Consider the following 24,585-nt stretch of genomic DNA (forward strand, 5'->3'; position numbering starts at 1 on the left):
TTGCCAAGCCAGTGGGTGGGAAAACGCCAGCAGCAGCAGCCAGGGCACCAAGCCACCCTGGCTCAAAACCTGCCTTCAGCTCCTAAAATGCCACTCTCCGACTCTTCCAGCCTCTGTCCTCACCTACTTCATCTGCAGCAGACAGGGAAGGTAGGCACTCAGTGACTCCTGTCTTCCCCGAATTCTCAGCACTGTTACTCCAGATACCCTCCTCTAACAACTAGCTATCTCAGAAACCAGGCCAAGGGTCACTGAGACTTGAACTCCTTGGAGCCAACTCTCAGGCACAGTCAGACCCCAACCCACCTGCTTCTGCAGAATACCAACCTCAAGATAAAATGACATGTGCCCACCCTCAGGAAGTTTTCATCACGAGTTCTCCTACTCATTTTTTGTTGTTGTTGTTTTTTTTTTTCTTTAAAACACTAAAAATGTGCTCAATAAAGCTCATGACCTGTATTTCAAGTTCTCCCCGGGGTCTGGATCATTCCACTGTTTGAAATGTCAAATATCAGTGTACCAGACCAAACATAGCCTTGAAGTGTGTGTGCAGAAACCCTCCCACCCTTTCTCACAGCCGGGCACCTCTGCAGAAGAGTGGGTGGCTGACCTACTGTGGAGGCCTAGTTGTTGACAAAGAAAACTGGGCACAGCCTACAGTTCTCAGCAGGGAAGGCCTTTCACACACATTATTACCCTGGCAGAAAGCAGGACTAAACCCCTTCTGGGTAAAGGGCAGCGCAGGAAACAAAAGCACAAAGCTCTGCGGGTGGGGCCTGTGGGGTCTACGGCACTCAAGGCTTAGCTGAGAACAGAGCAGGACATACATAGAGGAGTGGGTGGTGCTGACTTTTCAGAACCTTCCCCTGGGGAAGAACATGGGATGAGGAGATTGACACAAACCTCAGAAGAAAGACGACAAAAACAACCCATGACGCACTCATCATGGCTCCCCATGCCAGACCTCCTATTCTAGGGATGTGCTCACAAGAACCTGCCAAGCCAGTGACAAAGGCCCCTCATTCCCATGGCTGTGCTCACTATTTAATCAGACTCTGAAGCTCCTGTTGCACAGAGCCCCTCCAACACCCTGAGCATATGCTGGTCTGAAGCCTGGCGGTGAAGGTGGCCTTTTCAAGGTGCCCTACATCGGAGGCAGCATGCCCAGAGCCATTTTCACACAAAGTGGGAATGGACACGGCAACCTTTCGCCACTCACTTCCCTTGAGGAGCACAGCACTGGAGCTATTCCAATAGAGTCCCTGTCCGCATGAGTCCGGCTATTTCTCTCCAGCTTTAAGCAAGCTAGCCAGTCTCCATCTCAGCACTTCCCACACTCTGAGGTGCAATAAACACTTAAGGGAGCCTGTGAAGGCTGAGAAATGAACACAAAGACCATGCACAGTGTGCAGGTGCTTGTCAGAGCTCTTACTACAGGGGAGCTTATTTGCAAGTAATAGAGGCAGGCAGGGTTGGGGCAGCTCAGCAGAACTCACTGAGCACCAACAACGCCTCCAGCACCACAGACACAAGTATTTCACAGTGGGCTGTGGTGTGGACTCTAAGAATTACTTATTCCTTAGTTCTGAAGCAATGACAGGCCCACCACTTTCCTAACTCCTCGATGACATTGCATCCATGTCCTCCTTCCTTAGAAGGGCAGAATGCAGAAAACTCCACTTGTAAGGAGAGACAGCTTCCCCGCATGAGGGCCAGCCCAGGCCTTTCCAGTGCAAATGTACGTTCTGACTGACAACTGTCTACTGAGCTTAGTTCAGGTTGTCTGTATGAGCATATATGGAGGTGTTCCTACTAGAGCATGGACACCAGTGGCTACCCCACTGAACCAGCAACAATTAAGTGCTCTTCAGGGTGGGCGGGGTCTCTTGAGCCCACCCCATTTATGATGGAGTGATGCTGGTCCCAACTTGGGCAGGCAACCATGAGTATCTTTAATGCAAGTATTTTCAGTGGCATCTAGATTCTATGTCAGAAATCTGAAAGAAAATGCCAATTAGGGTAAGTGCATACATTTCCAATAGAACTGCTAACTATGGTACTAGAAATTGCTGTTCAACTGTATGGCAATAAATAAATATGATAGTTCCCATCAGTTTAAAAAACAAAAAATCATGGCGCAGAGTTTGTTTTTTTGTTTTGTTTTGCTTTTTTGAGACAGGGTTTTGTTGTAGTTTTAGAGCCTGTCCTGAACTAGCTCTTGTAGACCAGGCTGGCCTTGAACTCACAGAGATCCGCCTGCTTCTATCTCCCGAGTGCTGGGATTTAAGGCTGTGCCACCACTGTCTGGCAGCACAGCGTTCTTATCATACAATGTTCCCTTCCTCTGGTTTTGATATAATTTGAAAAACCTTTCCATAACTTCCTCAAATGTACACAGATAGCTTTCAAAGGCGACTTTCATGGCTATCAAAGTCAGGCTTTAAGGAATGACACTATGATTTTATAAAAGTCAGGGAGAGTCTTTCCCCCCCCCCCCGAAACATTTTCTAAGACCCTGGATTCTAAAGACTTCAGAGGAAAGTTATAAAGAAAATGTAGACAAACGGGAGTGATACCACAAAAACACGCAACCAATCAACCAATCAACCAACCAAACAAACAAACAAACAAACTAAACAAACAGAAAGCAACCAGGGCTTGAGCAGGTTGGCAAGATGGATCAGTGGGTACAAGTGCTTGTCAGGCAAACCTGACACCTCAAGTTCAGTCCTCAGAACCCTGTTAATAGGAGAACCAACTCCTGAAAGCTGTCCTCCAGAATCGTGAGTGCTCACTGTACTCACACACACATACACATGGTGCAACATGTACCTATACTCACACACACACACACACACGACGCACATGTGCCTGTACTCACTCAATACACACGACGCACATGTGCCTGTACTTACACACACATATACATGATGCACATGATACTAATAATTTTTTTTTCAAAATCTAAAGGGGGGATTGGGAATATAGCTCAGTGGGAGGTTCTAGCCTTGACTGTCCAAAAGACTGGGTTTAATCTTCGGCATGGAAAAGGAGAAAGAAAAGATAAGACTCAGATCCCAAATACCCCGAGCAACAGCCTTCCTTCTATGCTTTCTCAAAACGTAGGTCTGACGTGATCCCTTACGACACTGTTTTCTGACAGACTCCCTGCAGCTCCATCATTGTTAAAGTCTTGACCTGGTTGTGGGGCAAAACTGCCATCCTCTGGAGCTGCACTAATATCACGACTTACTGTGGTAGTGAGAGGGACAGCCCAGTAGGATAACAGCAGGGCGAGGACCTGGTTAGAGCTATCCACCACACGCAGAAACCTCAGGGGAGAAGGCCCCAGAGAGAGGGCAGCCCTTCTGCAGACTCCATCCCTAACATAAGAGAATTTGAATCTGGCTCCACCAGACATGTTTCTCTGGCAAGTTTAACTTCTCTGTGCCTTAGATTTCCTGTCTGCAAAATATGGATAATACAACTCACCCCACAGTCTTAGCAAGGGTAGAATGAAGATGATATTGGGAAGATGTCTCTTATTAGATACCAATAAATCATTTTCTATTAAGTATCATCCAGAAAAGTGGATCTCAGCACTGGTGGGACTGAGGCCAGCCTGAGACACAAATCAAGTCCTAGGACAGGTTCAGCAACATGAGACTCAAACACAACACACCCATCTCTAAGTGCAGCCTTCTACCTGGGAAGGGTTTGTTTTCCTCCCCGCCTTGCAGAGGAACGCCCTTAGTCTCTCGCATATACTTCTTGGTGATGGGCAAGGACATCAGCCGAATGTGATGGATGAGTGAACGCCAGGTGTGAGCTCCCGAAAGCACTGGCTCGGGTGCTAATGAGCTAAAAGGTTGAATTACAAAGTAGGCAGCGAACATGATTAATCCCAGAGTTAGGAGGACCTAGAAGGAAAGACAAGAGTGACATTAAGAATTGCCCCAACAAGAAAGTTTCATAACACTGAGGAGAAAAACAAGCCTCTTCTGCTATTTCCAGCATACCTAGAACTGATCCACTTTCATAAACAAGCCACTTGCTTGCACCCCAAAGGCATTTAAAGCTCGAGAGCTGTGAGGCCTGCAAGGCTCCCCAAGCTTCTGCCCCACAACCAGGGGCTATGCCCACTATACTCACACAGCTTTCACTTCATGTCAGACAAGTCACATTTCCTAGCAACAGACAGCAAGAATGGCTGGTTTATGCTAGAAAACCCTAGTTCAGAGCTGGGCAGTGTGGTACACGACTTTAATCCCAGCACTGGGGGCGGGGGAGAGCCAGAGGCAGGTGGATCTCTGTGAGTTCAAGGCCAGTCAGGACAGGTTGTAAAGCTACAGAGAAACTTTGTCTCAAAAAATCAAAAAAAAAAAAAAAAAAAGAAAAGAAAAGAAACAACAACAACAAAACCCCACCTATTTAGTTCAGTACCGGATCATAACGGAAAGGGAAGCTGAAGCCCCTAGGATAGGCTCTACAAGCAACACTTTACCTTATATATGGCTAAGAGGAGAGGGTACTGGGGTGGTCCCCTTTGAGGTTCATTCTTCTCCAGTAGCCGTCTGATAAATTTTTCGATTGCCTTTTCTGACATTCCACACTGATGGCCTGTCTGTCTCACCAGATCAACTGTCTCTGAAAGCTTGTCATAGATGCTGATCTCATTAGCAGCGAGATCCATGTCTTCCAAAATGAAATCCCTGGAGAGAACAAAAGGACAATGAGCTTCTTTCTTCTTCTTCTTTTCTTTTGTTTTTGTTTTGAGACAGGGTTTCTCTGTGTAGCCCTGGCTGTCCTGAAGCTCTGTAGACCAGGCTGGCCTCCAACTCACAGAGATCGACCTGCCTCTACCTCCAGAATGCTGGGATTAAAGGTGTGAGCCACCACCACCAGGCAAATGACAGTTTCTTTTCTTTCTTTCTTTTTTTTTTTTTCTAAGACAGGGTTTCTCTATATAACAATCCTGGCTGTCCTCGAACTCACAGAGATCCGGGATTAAAGGCATGCACCACCACCGCCCAGAAAATGAGTTTCTTTAAGAATGCTTCCTGCCCAACAATGTTTCTTGACCCTGAGACAACAAATTTTGTGTTTTTACTCCCAAACCACAGCAAACCAATACTTCTACCAAACACAATGAAATGAGCATGGAAAGACAATGTCCAACTGTTGCATACACAAAACTTTTCTCTTCTTTTTAAATTTATTCTATTTTTAAAATTTTATTTATATATTTTTATGTGCTCTGCATGTACACCTGCAAGCCAGAAGAGGGCATCAAATTCTAATACAGATGGTTGTAGCCACCATGTGGTTGCCTGGAACTGAACTCAGGACCTCTGGAAGAGCAGCCAGTGCTCTTAACCTCTGAGCCATCTCTCCAGGCCCTGCACAACACTTTTCAAACTATCGTTTTGTTTTCTGTTTTGAGACCATATCTTGCTATGTTATTCAGGGTGTTAGAGTTCTCAGGCTTAAGTGATTTTCTTGACTTAGTCTCTCCAATGCTGAGATTACAGTCCTAGACAGGTCACTGCATCCAGTTTATGCATGACTCATAAAATGTCATTTAACCAGACTGTGTGTGGTAAGGCACATCTTTAATCCCAGCACTCAGAAGGCAGTTGCAAGTGGATCTGTGTGAGTTCCAAGCCAGCCTGATCTAAGAGTTTCCAGGCCAGTCAGGGCTACACAGTTAGACCTCAAAAATTTTTTTTTTAAAAAAATATTATGTGCATTGGTTTTGCCATGGGTGTCAGGTGCCCTAGAACTGGAGTTACAGACAGTTGTGAGCTGTGATGTGGGTGCTGGGAATTGAACTCATGTCCTCTGGAAGAGCAGTCAGGTGCTTTTAACTGCTGAGCCATCTCTCCAGCAAATATGGGACCCCCAAATTTTTAAATTAAATACGTTCAACATTTTTTCATATAGGAGGAACAGTGCTTAGGATTTTACTCCTTAAAAGCAGAGGGTTCTCTTGGTTGCCTACTTCAGTCTCAAAGTGCTTCTAACCTTGACAACTCCTGGCACGGAGCAAGTGGGTTCTTCAGTAGAAGATGCTGCACCCATCAAGCAGTCGAGCAGCTCCACAGAGAAGCAGTGGCCTGACATGTCGCTGCTCAGGACACACATGAGTGCAGCTCCTTTTCCACACTGTGCCTCCTGCCTCTTTCGGGCATCTTCTGACTGGCCTCCTTTCTGTCTAAACACTTGGTCCACTGCTCTGAACAAAGCCTGCACATCAGAATCTCCTAGAGAGCTTGCAAGGTAGATCCAACCTGCCCCTCTTGCAGGCTGCTGTGCTCACACTACACTAGCAGGCAGGGGCCCACAGAGAGTTCACGGAGCTCTGCTCATCACATCTGACTTTAGAACACTGCCATCCCAGGGGATGGGAGGTGGTGGCTTACTGCGGTTTTGATATGTATTTCTCTGAAAATTGGTGATGCTGAGCATCTTCTTGGGTGCTCATAGGCCATTGAGATCCACTTCTACAGGAAGGACTGTCTCATTATTAGTCTGTAGGAATTTCCAGTGTACTCTGTCCTAGACAGCAGACCCTTATCAGACATCGCAAACATTCCCTCTTCCTGTTGGCAGTACTAGGGTTGAACCAAAGGCTCACTTCCATTTCTCTTTCTTTCTTTCTTACTTTCTTCCTTCCTTCCTTTCTGCCTCCTTAAATATTTTTGTTTGTTTGTTTTTTGGTTTTTCAAGACAGGGTTTCTCTATGTATCTCTGGCTGTCCTGGAGCTCTATAGACCAGGCTGGACTTGAACTTACAAAGATCCTCTAGCCTCTGCCTCCCTGAGGGTTGTGATTAAAGGCGTGTACCGCCACCGCCTGGCTTCTTTCTGCCTCTTAAAAAAAAAAAGTTTATTTATTCATTAAAAGAAAGGTCTCATATAGCCCAGCCTGGCCTCAAACTTGATGTGTAGCAAAGGCCTTCCTTGAATCTAACCCTTTGGTGTGCACCACCACAGCAGGTTCTATTTGACTTCCTTTTTGTATCTTCTTTTTTTTTTTAAGTTATAAATGTGTGTGTGTGTGTGTGTGTGTGTGTGTGCGCGTGCACGTGTGTGGAGAGCAGAAGTTTAGCACTGCACATACTGGATATGTAAGAGCCCCGCCCCCAACTCCATTCTCTTGATGGCTTCTTTGCACCACAGCTTCTACACTCCGCAGAGGTCCAAATACTTCCTTTGCTACTTGTGCTTCGGCATCACACAGGAGAAACCAGTGCCTAGGTCAGTCTCACAGAGTTTTGTTGTTTTTTTTTTTTAATTTTTAAAGGTTATTTTATGTATATGGGTGCATGGCTGCATACCCTATGTGTGCATGGTACACTCAGAGGCCAGAGGATGACACCAGATCCTCTAGTATAGGAGCTACAGATAGTCGTGAGTCACTATGTGGGTACTGGGAATATAACCCAGGCCCTCTGGAAAAGTCAGTGCTCTTAACCACTGAGCCATCTCTCCAGCCACACAGAGGTTTTCCTTTATGTTTTCTTCTAATTTTTTTAATTTCATTATTATTATTTTGTTTTTGAGACTGGGTTTTTCTGTGTAGCCTTGGCTGTCTTGGAACTCGCTCTGTAGACCAGGCTAGCCTCAAACAAAAATCGCCTGCCTCTGCCTCCTAAGTGTTGGGATTAAAGGCGTGCACCACCATTGTCTGGCTCTAAAAGTTTTATAATTTTAGCTTATAGATTTAGTTTTTTAAACTACCTTAAATTTTATTTTTGTGTGATATAAAGGAAGATCCAACTTCATTCTCTTACAATGGATATCCCATTGGTCCCCTACCACTGACTGAAGACATACATACATACATACATACATACATATATATATAGTGTGTGTATATGTGTGTATAGTGTATAGTGTGTGTGTGTGTGTGTGTGTGTGTGTGTGTGTGTGAGATGTAATGCTGGAAACTGAACCTAGGGTCTCATGTATGCTAGGTAAGCACTCTACTACTGATTCTCCTGCCTCTGCCTTTTGAGGGCTTTTAATCTTAGCACTTAGAGTGCTGAGACAGGAAGATTAAGATTTCAAGATCAGGGCTGGAGAGACAGCTCAGAGGTTAAAACGAGCATTGCCAGCTCTTCCAAAGGTCCTGAGTTCAATTCCCAGCAACCACATGGTGGCTCACAACCATCTGTAACGGGGTCTGGGGCCCTCTTCTGGCCTGCAGGAATACACACAGACAGAATATTGTATACATAATAAATAAATATTTAAAAAAAAAAGATTTCAAGGTCAATATGGGCTTAGCTACAAATCAAATGCAGACCAGCCTGGGCTACATAGAGAAATCCTGTTTTACTGTTTGTTTGTTTTTAAAGGAATACACATGTACCATGTCAGTAAGTTTTTAAGTTAAAATCATTTGGGAAATAAAGTGTGTGAAACAAGAACTGAAAAAAAAAGAACACAGAAGCTACTAGTAGGGATGTAAAATAGTACAGGCACTGTGGAAAAACAGTTGTCAGTTCACAAAGTTAGACAATGAGTTAACATGTCATATAACAATTCTACTCATAGGTTTGTACCCAAGAGAACTCAAAACATATGTCCACACAAATACTGGAAGACAAATGTTAGCAGTGGCATTATTCCTAACAGTCCTAAACCAGAAGCAATTCAATGAAGTAATGAATTCAGGAAAAAGTGGGATAGTCACTTACAGACTATCACAGGACGATAAAAAGTAATGGTGTACTAATACAAGCTATGTGTCCCAGCCTTGAAAACACTGTGACAAGCAGAAGACAATTACAGAGACCACCCGAGAGCAGGCGAGTCTACAGATAAAAAGTGGACTAATACTTGCTTGGAGAAAAGAGTGGAGAGATCCGAGAATAACTGGCGGTAGTTGGAGGCCCTCTCTCTAGAGTGACAAAATGTCCTCATCTTGAATGTCAATGATGGCTAGACAAATTGTGAGCATCAACCATGTTTTTCATGTAGGTGAACTCTGTGACATACAAATTATATCTCAATAAAGAGCTAGTGTATGTTTATGGATCTGAACATAATAAATGCTGAGGCATTTATTATTTTACACTGTGTTTTCTTTCCTATTGCCCAGACACTAGCCTCTGAGGTCTATGTCTGGTACATATAATAAAGACTTGCATATACGTGGTGACAAAGAGAATGATAAACTAGCTGAGGATCAGCAAAACAAATTATAAAAGGATTCTTTTAGAAGTCTACGGTCTGGGGAGGTGGCTTAGTCGGCAGGGCTTGCCTAGCATCCATGAGGCCCTAGGGTCATCCTTAGCACTGAGTAAACACTGACACACATCTGATGGTGCAAACAGAGGGACCAGGAGTTCACCCTCAGCTCACACAAAGTCTAGGGCAGGCCAGGAACTCACAGATATCCTCCTGTCTCTGCCTGGGATCAAAAGCACACATCAGGGCTGGAGTGATGGTTTGGTGGTTAAAAGCACTGATTTCTCCTCCAGAGGACCTGGGTTTGATTCATAGCATCTACAGGGGCCCACAACTATCAATAACTCCAGTCCCAGGGGATCTGATGCCCCGTCTGGCCTCTAAGGACACTGCAATAGGGCACAGACAGACACACAGGCAGGCAAAACACCCATACACTAAAAAATACAGTATTTTAAAGATAAAGGCATTTTAAAGGCATCCACCACTATGTCCATCCCTCCAATAGAGATTCTCTTACTGCATGTGTTCCCAGCTATAAATTACTTATTAGTGTGTGCGGACTACAACAATCATTACAAGTCACCCCTTCAATGCTTTAATTTCTGGGTGAAGAAAAGATGGGTGAAGCCAGTCAGCTGCACCCGCTCTTCGTCCGGACCTCATTCCTTCTATAAAGCTACTCTCGATGAACAAGCAGGAGGGACTAGAGAACATCAAACCAAATAAATGAAAATGTAGTATTTCCAATCCAAGTACTGGTGGCACAAACCTTGTGATCTTAGCACAAGTGGGCAGGGTTGGGAGCTGAGGATGTAGCTCAGTCGGCAGAGTCTGCTCACTATGTACAAAGCTCTGGGTTCCAGAACTGTAAGAAACCGCACTTGGAAAGCAGGAGGATCAGAAATTCAAGGTCATTCTGGCTACAAAGCAAGTTCAAGGCCAGCCTGGAATACATAAAAACCCACCCTTCCCCCAAACAAAAACAGGGACATTTTCAAAGAATAATAAGGTGATCTCTGTAATGATTCTGTAATCATAAAAATCCTACTGCTACTCCTTTTTAAAAACAAACAAACAAACAAAAAACTATTCCATTAATTATGTATACAATGTTCTGTCTGCACGTATGCCTGCATGTCAGAAGAGGGCACCAGAGCAGCTCTGAGCCATCTCTCCAGCCCCCTATTGCCTCTATGGAGCATCACTAGGCACAAAAGCAATGAGGCTGTAAAGAAAAGACAACTATGGTACACACAGCACTCCAGTAACTGTCACAGAAAACACAAGGCCTGGGATTCAGAAAAGCGGTGGCATGAACAGGGCTCTGGGTTCAACCCCCAGCACACATTCAAAGGGAATAAAATGATAATACCATATGATTCTTCTGTGGCTAGTAATTGCAGAAACAGCAGTTTCCTGTTTAAACTGGAGACTCTAAGAATTATCAGAGAGAATATTAGTGGTTGGGTATAACATTAATTAGCTAACAACGACAATCCTGCCCATTTAGACATACGAAAACACAAAGTCACAGCTGAGCACTGAGCATGAGCAGAAGGAGTAAATCAGCTGAGTGAATTAGACAAGCCATTTACCTCCAGAAAGAGGGTCCAGCCTGGCAGAAAGGAGCTCTGTCTCAGAGGGAAGTTCGGAAGAATGAGCTTGACTCTTTAACAGTGGTTTAACCCTGCAAGGGCACAGGAGGGTCACCAGGGGGTTAGGAAACCAAGCCTCTGTCCCACCCTTGACATACAGTCATCCTCTGTTGGCGATGGGGGAGATGTTCCTAGACACCCAGCACAAGCCTGAAATCAAACTGTTAGACACACCAGGTTTTCCTCGTGTGCACTTATAAGTAAGTTCAATTTACAAATCCAGCAGTGAAACAGCAACAATAACTACTAATGAAATAGATAATACACTCTAATAAAGTCATATGACTTTAGTCTCACTCTTAAAATGTCTTGTACTTACCCTTCTAATGATGCTGTGATGGGCTAAACGCCTACACAGTCATGTGAGGTGAAGGACACGGACATCAGGGGTTACCCTTGGGACAAGACACTGTTACTGTTAGTTACCAACAAGCAGGTGGCAGGCGCAGGCACACTGAACAAGTGCTGACTGCCCTAGGCAGGTCAGAGTGAGAGTTCAGCATGCTACTCAGGTGGCATGCTGGAAATGTGTGCACTGCAGGTACTAAAGCCACAAATATGGGAGACTACTGGACTGAGTTCCTACAAGCTCTGGGAGTGGGACTCGACACAAGGCTTTCAAGTCTTCCCTGCTGATTAAAGGCATAGTCCGGGGCTAGCTCAGCAGAAGAGCCTCAGTTCAATCCCCAGCACTGCAAAATGAACAAAAACAACAAAGGAACACTCCCTTTAAAGGCGGTTACTTTAGGACAGCAGCTCTCAATCAAGTGATTCTGTTCTTGGGGGGACATTTGGTGATGTCTGAAGAGGTTTTCCCCTATATTTACTGTCAAAATTGGAAGAGTCCTATTGGCATCTAGTGGGTAAAGGCCAGCATCACACAGGGTCCAGACAGTCCTCCACAATGAAGAATGGCCCTTCTCAGAGAAAAAAGAGCTGAGCCTGGTTTTCAAGAGAGTCCTGCCAGGGGTGAGCCAGGGTGCTGGTTCGTAGTGGAGAGGGACTTCAGGAACAGATGCAGGGCAGCTCTGACAGGATGTTCCCCACAACTCCACCTGGGCCTCAGTCCTTGTGGAAATAGTATAGGAGCATGGCTCATGGGACTTCTGGGAAAAACTTGTCAGGAAAGAGTTTACAGAAGAACTGAACGTGGTAGCACTATGAGTTCCAGGCCATTCTCAGTTAAAAATCGAGTTCAGGACCATCTTGGGTTATGTAAGATCCTGATTCAAAAAACAAACAAACGGGATAAAGAAAGGGCTCATCAATTAAGAACACTTGCTGCTCTTGCAGAGGACCTGGGTTTGGTTCCCAGCATTCACATCATAGCTCACAACCACCTATAACTCTAATTCCAGGGAATCTAATACCCACTTCTGACCTCTACAGGCACTACATGCATAAAGTGTGTGTGTGTGTGTATACATGCATACATACATACATATATATATGCATATACATATATATCTAATAAAGTCATATGAATTTAGTCTCACCCTTAAAATGTCTTGTACTTACTCTTCTAATGATGCTGTGATGGGCTAAACGCCTACACAGTCATGTGAGGTGAAGGACACAGGCATCTCAGACTAAGTAAATTTTATAATAAAAGTCAAACAAGTTTGTGGAAAGCAGAAAAATGGCTAAGAGAGAAGATTTTGTCACTTTTGCACTAGCCTGACAAGTGACGTGTCCTGAACACTGTCATGAACAGCTGAGGCTGACCAGTAACTCTAAGATACGATACTGATCCAATGATGCTTTAGTTGTAAAGCACACATTCCAGCTGAGGACAATAAGAACAATATTCAGAGGAATTCTCTCTCCGTTTGGCTCCCTAAATGGCTGTGGGGTGTGCTGTACACTCTTCATGAATACATTCCATTCAGTGTCATCCCAAGGTTCTCATGACTGAAGACAGAGTCTACAGAGAGAACAATGCATCTAACAGATTGCAATTAAAAACTACCAAGAGCCAGGTGTGATCGTGTATGATTTTAATCCCAGCACTTGGGGGAAAGAAACAGGTCTATAGAGTGAATTCTAGGACAGTCAGTACAGTGATATTTTACTTGTGTTTTAACAAATAAAGCTTGCCTGAGATCAGAGTGCAGAGCTAACCACACTAGTTAGACATACAGCCAGGTAGAGGTGGTGCACAACACTAGAGAGGAATATAGGGCGGGATGAGCCAGGAACTTGCTCTCTTTCAGTCTGAAGATTTTGTAGAGGTAAGAGCTCTCTAGTGGTTGGCTGCTTTCCTTTTCTGATCTTCAGCTTGAACCCCAACATCTATCTCTAGGTTTTTATTATTTGTGCTACATCAAAACTACATAGAGAGATCTTGCCTCAAAATAAATAAATAAACAAATAAAAACACAAACAAGAACTATCAAGAAAAACCAAATATCTTTTAGGGGAAATAACTGATAAAACATTAAAATGATTTATGTAATTTAAACAGTAATAATTTAAAACTGTAAGTACTTGAAATTTATAGCACTGTAAATTTCCACCGTTGGTAAGCATGAAAGAAAAAAATAACATGGACATGTTGGAAATGAACATCAGATTGTTAGTCTCCAGCAATCCTACGTGTAGCTATATATTCAAAGGAAGTGAAGCATGGGTTTTGAAGAGCTACCTGCATTCCCCAAGCTCACTGCAACACTCTACAATAGCCCAGACAGAAGCAACCCAGAGTCCACTCACAGGTTAGTGGAGTTGATTTACACTATTTTTAAAAAGGTGGATATAAATACAATGGGAAGTTAGTCTCTGAAAGAGAAGCCTCAAGAACACCAACAATATGGTACTATTACAGATTAATGTAAACTAGTTAAACACAGAACAAACCATGAAATGGCAATTGTAGGGGCTAGGGAAACGCAAGAAAAATGAGTCAAAGATTAGAAAGTTTTAGGAGGCTACTAAGATAGCCCAGTTGGTAAAGTGGCTTGCTGCCAACCCTGATAACCCAAGTTTGAGCTCCAGGACCCTCATAGTCAAAGAGAGTGCCAAGTCCTGCAGGTTGTCCTCTGACCTCCACATATGCTCCATGGCAGGTGTGCACTCATACACACACGCTGTACACACAAAATAAATAAATATACTAAGGATTTAGTCATAAACAAAAAATAAATTACAGAGATCTACCATAGAGCACAGTGCCTAGGGCTAATACTATATTCTATACTAAAACTACGCTTTGAACATGGTCCAGTGATTGAGCACCTGCCTAGCACACAGAAGGCCCTGGGTTCAATCCTTAAGACAGAGACAAAAAATAATGGGGTTGGGGAGATGATCACTCAGAAGACAAGGGCGCTTGCTATGCAAACCTAAAGATCCAAGTTCAATGTCTGGAACCCACAGGGAAAAAAATGCCAGATACAGCAGCAGGCACTCCTGTGGGTAGACAGGTAGCAGGGGTTAGCCTGCTCAGCACTGTGGCTGTCTCAAAGTGGAAGAAGAAAACTGACTCCCCAAAAGTCATCCTCTGACCTCCACATGTGCTCCATGTGTGTATCTGCACTCACACAATACACTAAATAAACCTTTGAAAATAAAAGGGTTTTTTTTTTTAATGCTAAGCTAGATCTTGCAAATAATGAGGCAAGAGGAAACCTTCTGGGATGATGGACAGGCAAGGGCTGTGTGGCAGTTTCAGTGTCTCCAGCCACACCAGGCTGCATACTTTAAGCATATACAGCTTTCTATATGTTGAATATACTCAGGGGTTTAACATGCCAGGCATGGTGGTGCATGCCCATAAATTCAGTAGAGGCAGGGAAATCACTGTGAGTTCAAGGATAGCCTAGTTTACACATAGAGTTCCAAGACAGGGCTACAGAGACCATGTCTCAAAAAACCAAAAACGGGTGGGGTGTAACACCCAAAAAGATTACAGCCAAGGAATACATTCTTTGCATTCTATCATGTGATCTGCTGACCCTCTTTCCAGGCATCTCTGTCTGGCAAGACCTGAGGTTCTGTGTTTGTTTTTCAAACGCTTCTGCACTCTTGGCAGCTCTAGCCCTTCCTAACTTGAGAGAAAACAGCCACCCAACGGATACACTCTCATTTCTATATTTTTCCCCAAACTTTTCATTTTGAAAGATTTCGAACTTCTGGAAATCAGAAAGACCAATAAACACACACGTTCACTTAAGACCTATCTGTCGTCAACATTGGTACACACCCTCTGTTCCTGTTTTTATCAGAATCATTTAAATTAACTGTGACACATAATTATATTACCTCTAGACATTTCATCATCCCATAATAAGAATTTCCTAGGTAACAATAAGCATGCTTCATTATCACTTCCACTAAAACGACTAATTCTCTAACGTTACCTAATGTTCAGTATGTAGTTGGATCTCTCCCTCTTACACACACACACAGACACACAGACACACACACACACTACTGAATTTGACTGTGGGCTCTGATCTATCCAGTACAGAACATCCCTAGTTTCACTCTGCCTTCTGACCTTGCAGCACAAGCCTGCACATCTTTAAACTGACTTCTACCTACTATAAGTCTCGCTTTTTCCTGTTTCTATTACTAAAAAATCTGTCCCCTCCCTCCAGAGCCAAATCCAGGAGGGGATGGCCTCACTTACTGTGTTCTTCCTCAGGGCTCCATTCCTTCACTAACCTGCTGAATCATATTCCCTGCGCTCTCACTTGACTGATTTGGGTCTCACTAGTCACCAACAGTTTTCCTGGTGCCAAGTCCAAAGGGCGTTTTTCAGCGCCTGCTTTACCTGACCTCCGCTAAGCACCCGCCATTACTACCCATTTTCTCCCTAGTCCTCTCAACCTTGGCAAAACTGTCTCCTTCTCATACCAGAGGCTAGCATTCACCAGTTGTCCTCGACCTTCTCCTTCCCTCCATGGCGTCAACTACAGCTATTGCTGATTCCCAAACCCTTTCAGTCCACAACTCTCTCTAGAGCCTGAGAGCCAACCACGGATTTACCCAAACTGAGCACCATGGATGGCATAGGTACTGAACCTGCTTTCTGTCGTTCACTCTCCCATCACACTTCCTTCTTAAATGCTTACTTTGTGTACACACACATACACACACACACACACGTGGAGGTCAGGTCTGCCCTTCTACAGATGGTCCCAGAGCTCAATCTCGGGTCATCAGAATTTGACCTGCTGAGCCATCTCTCAGGCCCTTTCCTTCCTCCTCCTCTTGATTTAAACTGAAACTTTCCCTCTGCCTCATTCATGCCAATGAAGTCACACTGAATCCATCTGATTCAGGTGATGTCCACAGTCCCAACACTAGGGTAGCAGAGACAGAAGGTCTCTGCAAGTCTGAGGTCAGCTCATCTCAGTGAGCTCCAGGCCAACCAGGCTTAGAAAATGGAGATTTTATCTCAAAAGAAGTGAATAGTTGCAGGGCAGTGGCGGCACACACATTTAAAGGCAGGCGGATCTCTGTGAGTTCAAGGCCAGCCTGGTCTACAAGAGCTAGTTCCAGGACAGGCTCCAAAGCTAGAGAAACCCTGCCTTGAAAAACCAAGAAAAAAAAAAAACATTAAAAAAAGTGAATAGTTAACAACAGGTAACAACAGAAAAAGCAGTTCTCATGTGACCATCACAGAGATACAGTGGTCTCTGGATCTCAGCCCTCTTCTTCAACCCAGCCTTGCTCTTGTTCACAGTGTGTCCGGGGTAAGCTGCTCTTCTGGGGCACTGCATGGTTGCTAAGGATACAGGAGCTAAAGCGGGGGAAAGCTGGATCCACCTAGCTTCTTCTATTTATTAACAACTTCCTTGAACCTTACAATGTTTCATTTATAAAACAGGAATAATAAATCCGATATGGGGTATGCATCTATAATTCTAGCACTCAAGAATTATAGTCAGGACAATTAGAAGTTCAGCTACAAAACAAGTTTGAGGTTAGCCTGGGCTACATGAGATCCTGTTTTGTTTTTCTTTTTAAAAAGGGGGTGCTAATTATAGCTACTCCAACTGAGGATTACACAATAGCATATGTGAAATATTTGTTACAATACCTAAGTAAATTAAATATTAAATAATAATTGTATAAGATGAAGTCTTAACTATTTCCCACAGTTCTTTTGATCTGGTCAGTCTACTAGAGCCATTTCATTTTCCATTAACCTTTTCTCATCTTTTCCTGCTTCACAGTTATCTGCCTTTGCACACTTAATTTTCTCTTCCTAAAAAGTCTATCATCCAGGGCATCGCCCACCCGAACAATTAACACACCAAGCCCTCAACCTGGAGTTCATCATTTAAACCTCACACAATTCTATCACTTTACACTTCCTCCTCTATCTCCCTCCCAAACACACTGTAAGTTCTTCAAGGCAGAAAAGGGGAGACAATGTAGGCTGCTGAGATGGCTTAGGGATCAAGCACATTTACTGGTATTTCAGAGGACCTGGGTTTGGTTCTCAGTACCCACATGACACCTATGACTAACACACACACACACACACACACACCGATCTCACAGGACCTGGCACCCTCTTCTGGCCTCCTGCACACATGTGGTGCACATACACTGAGAATCATACATAGGAATTAAAAAATAATAACAACTTGGGCTGGAGAGATGGCTCAGCAGGTAAGAGCACTGGCAGCTCTTCCAAAGGACCTGGGTTCAACTCCTAGCACCCACATGGCGGTAACTCCAGTTTCAAAGGATCCAGCACACTCACACAGACATACATGCAGGTTAGGCAGCAATGCACATAATAACAATAACTTTTAAAAATATTTCTAAATGGAGAAAATAACACACAAAAAAGACTAGATACAAAAATCCACTTCAGTTGTGGAACCCGATAAAGGAACAGATTCATAGAAAGGACCCACTGTCACTGTTTCCAGATTGTACCTTGTGCTTTGTTCATTGCCCCTGACACGCATCAGCCTGGCCAGGGCTTAGTGAGCAGCGAGCTTGGAAGCCAGTGTGCTGTGTTGCAGAGATGAGGACAGGGACTCAAACTGGGTCACAAAAAATGCTTCAAGGCAGAAAAGTCAGTTTCAAAGCAGATGAATGGATAAATGGAGAAAATGCAGGCTGCTGAGAGTTCAGTGATTAAGAATGATTACTTATTTATTAAGTAAGTTATTTCAGAGGACCTGTGTTTGGTTCTTTCTGGTATACAAGTTAGAGCACGTGAGTACTCAGGGAAAACTGCAAGGCAGCAAAGGTGGACTTCTCCACACAAACACACATGTGTACTCTATACAATATATGTGTAGTTAGGGGTCTCAGGGGGTGTTTTTTTTGTTTATTAAGATATGGTTTGATGTAGTCCAGGCTAGCCTTGAACTTCCAATTTTCCTGCCTCTATTTCCCAAACCCTAGGATTAAAAGCGTGCGTGCCTGACTTAAGCATTTAATTTGTTTTGTTTCCTTTCAGTACTGAGAACTGAACACAGACGGGCGTGAATACTAGTCCAGCGCTTTACCCCATTCCCTAAATTTGTTTGTTTGTTTTTGCTTTTCAAGACAAGGTTTCTTTATAGCTTTAGAACTTGTCCTGGAACTCGTTCTGTGGACCAGGCTGACCTCTAACTCACAGAGATCCACCTGTCTCTGTCGCCTGAGTGCTGGGATTAAAGGTGTGCACCACCACTGCCTGGCATCCCTGCATGTTCTTAAGAGAGAAACTGAAATAACTTCAAGTTGACCTAATGAGAGTGATATGTCTGCAAAAAGCTCCACCTGGGAACTACCAAACGAGCAACAAGAGGGTCAGCATCCTAAGTGCACAGTAGCTGTACTACCAAGTGCGTGCTAACTAAAAGGACATTCAACGCCAAAGCTATGCAGGCTTTAGATCATCAAGGGTGATGGTGTGATGAAGCTGTGTGTGCCCTGCTCTGTTACTATATGCTGTGTGCACAGCAGCTTTCAGGCTGTGCCTTGCCCTAAGCGATTCCACTTCCTAACCAGCATTTGGCTTCATTTTAAGTGCAAACGCAGAGGCAGAAGACTATACCCTGCGCATATGGCACCACGACATGTTGGCACCTCTCTTAAGGCATAAACAACACAGACTTTCTCACCTAAACTCATCAGAGTAGCCAGATGTGGTGGCACAAGCCTTTAATGTCCGCGCTTGGGAAGCAGAGGCGGGCAGAGGTTGGAGTGAGTTCCAGGCCACTCAGGGAGGAAAACCAAAAACCAATCAACTAACCTATCAGAATAAATCGGGACCCTATGAGCACTAAGTGTACTGAATTCACCCAGGAAAACCACTCACAAGAACTTGTCAGATCCTCAGAGACTGAGGCAAAGAACCAGCACCCAAACTTGGACCCCATGAAGAGGAACTGTAATGGCAACAGCCCCCACCGACTGGACATTTGCCTACAGTGTGTTCCCGAAGGGCTAACAGAGAACTATCACAGAGCTCAAGCCCAGCCAGGTCATGTCACCCCCCACCCCCTGTTGATGTGGCCACCTCTCTGTCCTTCTGGATCGTCCTCCACCCACCCACCCCCAGCTCACCCCAATGGCAAGGCCTAGATCAGGTCCTCCCTCAGCTCTGAGACCCTCACATCTTTGAACACTTATCTTTCTCTTTACACCTGTAACAATCTCTTCTGCCCGGCGTGGCCTCCTTACCTGCTGTGCAGCTATTCAATATCCCATAGAGAGGCGTAACTACTGTGGCTGTGTAGTGTCACGTGAGAGTGAATATCCCCAGGGAAGACTGGAATAAACCTATCTGGGGCAATGGCCTGCTGTCAAGGGAAACCTCGAACTCTTGGCAGAACTGCAGCCAGTGGAACCCAATCTGTGAGTCTGCTCTTCGATAAACCTTGACACTGTGAAGAGGAAACGTGTCCCTTTCTGTTTCTAGCAGCATACTCACGACATGTGGCCTGCAAGTTTAAGTCTTAAAATGCGACAAAACACCAGGCAGGTGATTTTCTCGCACTGACAGGCGACTGCACACAGTTCTTTTACTCAGGTCAGTACACCAAGACACGTCCCTTTCTGAAAGCTGAGGCGCCAGGTTCATCACATTAAGTCCACGTTTTTGTAAAATAAAAGTATCTCCTCCTTAACCATTAGGGGAAGATATCTGACAAGGGGTCGGGGCCGGGCTCTCGTGATGCTAATGGATCCGTGGCGAGGGTGGCAAGCGGGGTGAGGGCTCTCGGACCGGCCGCGACGCCTGTGAACCGAGTTCAAGCAGGGTCGGAGACCTCGTTTCCCTCTCCTCGGTGGAGCCTCCGAAAGATGTCTGAAGGGAGTCGACCCCGAGGGATGGCCGGGGGACGGTGTCAGTCAGCAGAACGCGGGGAGGCTCTCGCCGGGGGAAGGGAGCGGAGGGGAAAGGTGGCGGCAGCGGCGAGGAGGGGCGGCGCGAGGCTGTGGCGGCCGCGGAGAGCCTCCCCCCCCTCCCGGCCACGGGCCCCAGTCACTCACATGCGGGCCCTCGCCCTCTCGGGCTCCTCCCGCCTCGGGGACACCAGTCGCCGGGCGAGGAGGATGGGCCAACGACTTCCTGCTTCCGGCAGCGCGACCCGGAAGCGATTCCCACGCCGCTGGTCGGGCCCCGAACACAAAAGGAAACCTCTTCGCTCCCCACGCTCCAAAACAGATCCGGCGAAGTCGCAGGGCGCGGGGGAACTCTCGCGATATCTGGAAAGCTTTGCGCTTGCGCTCTCTGGTGTCCGCCCCGCGCTACTGCGCCTTCTCAGGACTAGACTAGACTTATTGACTCAAATCTCTCACATTTACACTCTTCCTCGTTGTGTCTATTGGCCATTACTAAGCGCTGTACTCTTAGGAAACTGCTTCAACATTCTATTGTAACATAAGCATTCTCACAAGCCTTAACCTTGTACCAGCCATGGAACTGATTAACATACTGGTGATTTCTCTCAGATAGGGAGTGACAGTCAGCATTTGAGGCCGGATTCCTTAGTCCGAATTGTCTGTGACGTTAGAACTTTTTATTTAAAAAATGTATTTTTACGCGTTTTACTGATGTACATGTGTCTCCGTGTAGGTGTGTACATGCGTCCTCCGAGGCCAGAGGCACCGAATCCCCTGGAACTGGACTTACAGACAGGTGTGAGCAGAGTGATGCAGGCACTGGGAACTGAACTCAGATCCTTTGGAAGAGCAACTAATAGTGTTCCTAACCGCTGAGCCTTCTCTCCAGCCCCTATGCAAACGCCAGGATTCATGACGTGGATACCGCAGAGATTCAAGCCTAACTAATTTAAAGCAGAGTTGGGGATTTTTTTAAAGATTTTTTTTTTCAGTGGTGTTTGTTGTTGTTGTTGTTGTTGTTGTTTTTCGAGACAGGATTTCTCTGTTGCTTTGGATCCTGTCTTGGAACTAGCTCTTGTAAACCAGGCTGGCCTTGAACTCACAGAGATCTGCCTGCCTCTGCCTCCCAAGTATTGGGATTAAAGGTGTGTACCACCACGGCCTGGCTCTAAAGATATGTATGTGTATTTGTGTGTGTGTGTATATACACATATACATATATATGTACATATATATATATATATTAATTACTTAAGCCATGAGGATGGAGGAAGAGAGGCGCCCAGAAAGACAGACATCTCTAAGCACAAGGATGCTGCTCTGTGCTTCCCAAGGGAGAGGAGCTGAAAGGGAGAGGAGCTGAAAGGAAGCCTGAGATAAGCCATGCCCAAGGAGGAGGCATAAGAACAGACAGACCAATAGAACCAAATAAAAGACCCGGATATCAGTCCACACATCTTCGAATACCTGATCTTTGATAAAGAAGCAAAAAATATCAAATGGAAAAAAGAAAGCATATTTATTTATTTTTTTAAATATTTATTTATTATGTATACAATATTCTGTCTGCATGTATGCCTGCAGGTCAGAAGAGGGCACCAGACCTCATTACAGATGGTTGTGAGCCATCATGTGGTTGCTGGTAATTGAACTCAGGACCTTTGGAAGAACAGGCGATGCTCTTAACCGCTGAGCCATCTCTCCAGCCCAAGAAAGCATATTTAACAGGTGGCTCTTGCATAACTGGTATCAACATGTAGAAGAATGAAAACAGACCCATATCTATCACCATGCACAAAACTCAAGTCCAAAAGGGTCAAAGACCTCAACATAAAGCCAGCCACACTGAACCTTATAGAAGAGAAAGTGGGAAAAACACATTGGCACAGGGAACCACTTCCTAAATAGAACCCCAGCAGCACAGACACTGAGAGAAACAATTAATAAACGGGACCTTCTGACACTGAAAAGCTTCTGTAAAGCAAAGGACACAGTCAACAAGACAAAATGACAGCCTACAGGATGGGAAAAGATCTTCACTAACCCCACATCAGACAGAGGTCTGATCTCCAAAATATACAAAGAACTCAAGAAATTGGACACCAAAAGATCACATAATCCAATAAAAAAAATGGAGTACAGACCTAAATAGAGAACTCTCAACAGAGGAATCTAAAATGGCTGAAAGACACTTAAGGAAATGTTCAACATCCTTAGTCATCAGAGAAATGCAAATCAAAACAACTCTGAGATTCCATCTTACACCTGTAAGAATGGCCAAGATCAAAAACACTGATGACAACTTATGCTGGAGAGGTTGTGGGGAAAAGGGAACACTTCTGGATTGTTTGTGGGAATGCAAGCTGGTACAATCCCTTTGGATGTCAGTGTGGTGATTTCTCAGAAAATTAGGAAACAACCTTCCTCAAGACCCAATAATAACACTTTTGGGTATATATCCAAAGGATGCTCAATCGTGCCACAAGGACATGTGCTCAACTATGTTCATAGCAGCTTTGTTTGTCATAGCCAGAACCTGGAAATAACCCAAATGTCCCTCGACTGAAGAATGGATAAGAAAAATGTGGTACATTTACACAATGGAGTACCACACAGCAGAAAAAAATAACGATAGCTTGAATTTTGCAGGAAAATGGATGGAGCTAGAAAACATTATTTTGAGTGAGGTAACCCAGACATAGAAAGACAATAATCACATGTGCTCACTCATAGTTGGTTTTTAAACATAAAGCAAAGAAAGCCAATCTACAAACCACAATCCCAGAGAACTTAGACAACAATGTGAACACTAAGAGAGACTTACATAGATCTAATCTACATGGGAAGTAGAAAGTAGAAAAAGACAACATCTCCTGAGTAAATTGGGAGCATGGGGACTTTGGGGGAGGGTTGAAAGGGGGAGGGGAGAAGTAGGGAGGGGAGCAGAGAAAAATGTAGGGCTCAATAAATATCAATTAAAAAAAAACCGCACGTAACTCCAATTCTAGGGGATCGGACATGCTCTTCAGGCCTCTGTGGGCTCATGTGTGCCCATGGCGCACACACACACATCCAGGCACATACACATACACACTAAATAATTACAAAGTCATTTTTATTTATCTAACCTTTGATGGGAGAGTTCCCCATGCACTCTTACCCCCAGCTCTGTTGGGCTTATAAGTCCGCTGCATTAAGGGTTCAGATTTCTTTTCTGTAATATCTTTTGCTCAGTTTTCCTGGGAATTGAGAATTAGGGTTTACATTTGCTTTGTTTTCGCCTTGCTGTGTTGGAAGTGGGCGGGTGGGAGGGAGGAGGCATCTTAGAACAGAAAAAACGATGTAAATATTTCCCTGCTTCTCTGTTGTTAATTATGGGATGTTTAATGTAAAACATTCATTTCCCTTGTGGTTCACTGAACTTGGAGCAAGCTGTTTGGGCCAGACTGAATGGCCAGCCAGCTCCGTGCATTCTAGGTCGTTGCTTTCCTAGTGTGGCAGTCACAGGTGCATACCCTCCTGTGCGGAGGTTACCGGTGTATACCCGCCTGTGCGGAGGTCATGGGTGCATAGCCTCCTGTGAGGAGGTCACAGGTGCTTACTCTCCAGTGCAGAGGTTATGGATGCATATCCTGTGCCGAGGTCACAGATGCATACCCTCCAGTGCGGAGGTCACAGGTGCATACCCTGTGGAAACCTATTGAAAGCTAGTTTTTGTTTTTAAGAAAGGGTTTCTCTATGTAGCCCTGGCTGGCCTCAAACTCACAGAGATCTGCCTGCTCTGCCTCTCAAGTGCTGGGATAAAAGGTGTATACCACCACAGTCAGTCAGTCTTTTTTGTTTTCTGTTTTGAGACAGGGCGTCTCTGAGTATCCCTAGCTGTCCAGGAACTCGTTCTGTAGGCCAGGCAGCCCTCGAACTCAGAGATCTGCTTGCCTCTGCCTCGGAGCCCTGGGATTAAAGGCGTGCGCCACACTGCTGGATGCAGTCATTTTAATTCTTGTCATCCTCTTCCCAAGCCCTTTCCTCTTTCCACACGGTCCTTACTTTGAGTCTGGAGGATCAGATTTGCCACGTGGCACCTAACTGCAGGGTTTCAGTTTTCACATCTGAAAAACAGGAATAGTGTTATCCACAGGATTGATTTGTGAAACAGATAAAATAAGAAAGTGCGCTGGGTGTGGTGATGCACGCCTTTAATCCCAGCACTCGGGAAGCAGAGACAGGCGAATCTCTGTGAGTTCGAGGCCAGCCTGGTCTACCTAGTGAGTTCCAGGACAGCCAGGACTACGTAGTAAATAATATACTTCGTTTCTGAGCCAACCCAGTTAGGGAACTTAAAAAAAATTCTTCAATGTTTGGACATCCTGCCAATCAGAATGAAAACGGTTGTCCCGCCTTCCGTGTCTAAACAGACCAATCACCGT

General features: G+C 44.8%; 1 protein-coding gene across 8 annotated transcripts in view; it reads right to left on the minus strand.

The window, feature by feature from the left end:
* The window catches only part of C18H6orf89 (chromosome 18 C6orf89 homolog), a 35,535-nt gene extending 15,076 nt beyond the window's left edge, over positions 1–20,459 (minus strand). The window contains exons 1-4 of one of the 8 annotated variants that reach the window (XM_048451244.3): positions 20,306–20,435; positions 10,796–10,887; positions 4,505–4,712; positions 3,683–3,920 (exon numbers count right to left, since the gene is read on the minus strand). In XM_048451244.3, coding sequence (XP_048307201.1) covers positions 3,683–3,920; positions 4,505–4,693 — 427 coding nt within the window. In that variant the 5' untranslated portion in view covers positions 4,694–4,712; positions 10,796–10,887; positions 20,306–20,435. Of the gene's footprint in view, positions 1–3,682; positions 3,921–4,504; positions 4,713–9,969; positions 9,991–10,795; positions 10,888–15,485; positions 15,601–19,495; positions 19,706–20,305 lie in introns of those variants that run through there. The other 7 variants (XM_048451247.3, XM_048451245.3, XM_048451242.2 and 4 more) reach the window with 7 other exon arrangements.
* Between the last annotated feature and the right edge of the window lie 4,126 nt (positions 20,460–24,585).

This window comes from Myodes glareolus, chromosome 18 (assembly GCF_982192425.1).
Source record: "Myodes glareolus chromosome 18, mMyoGla1.1, whole genome shotgun sequence".
In the NCBI taxonomy this organism is placed as follows: Eukaryota; Metazoa; Chordata; class Mammalia; order Rodentia; family Cricetidae; genus Myodes; species Myodes glareolus.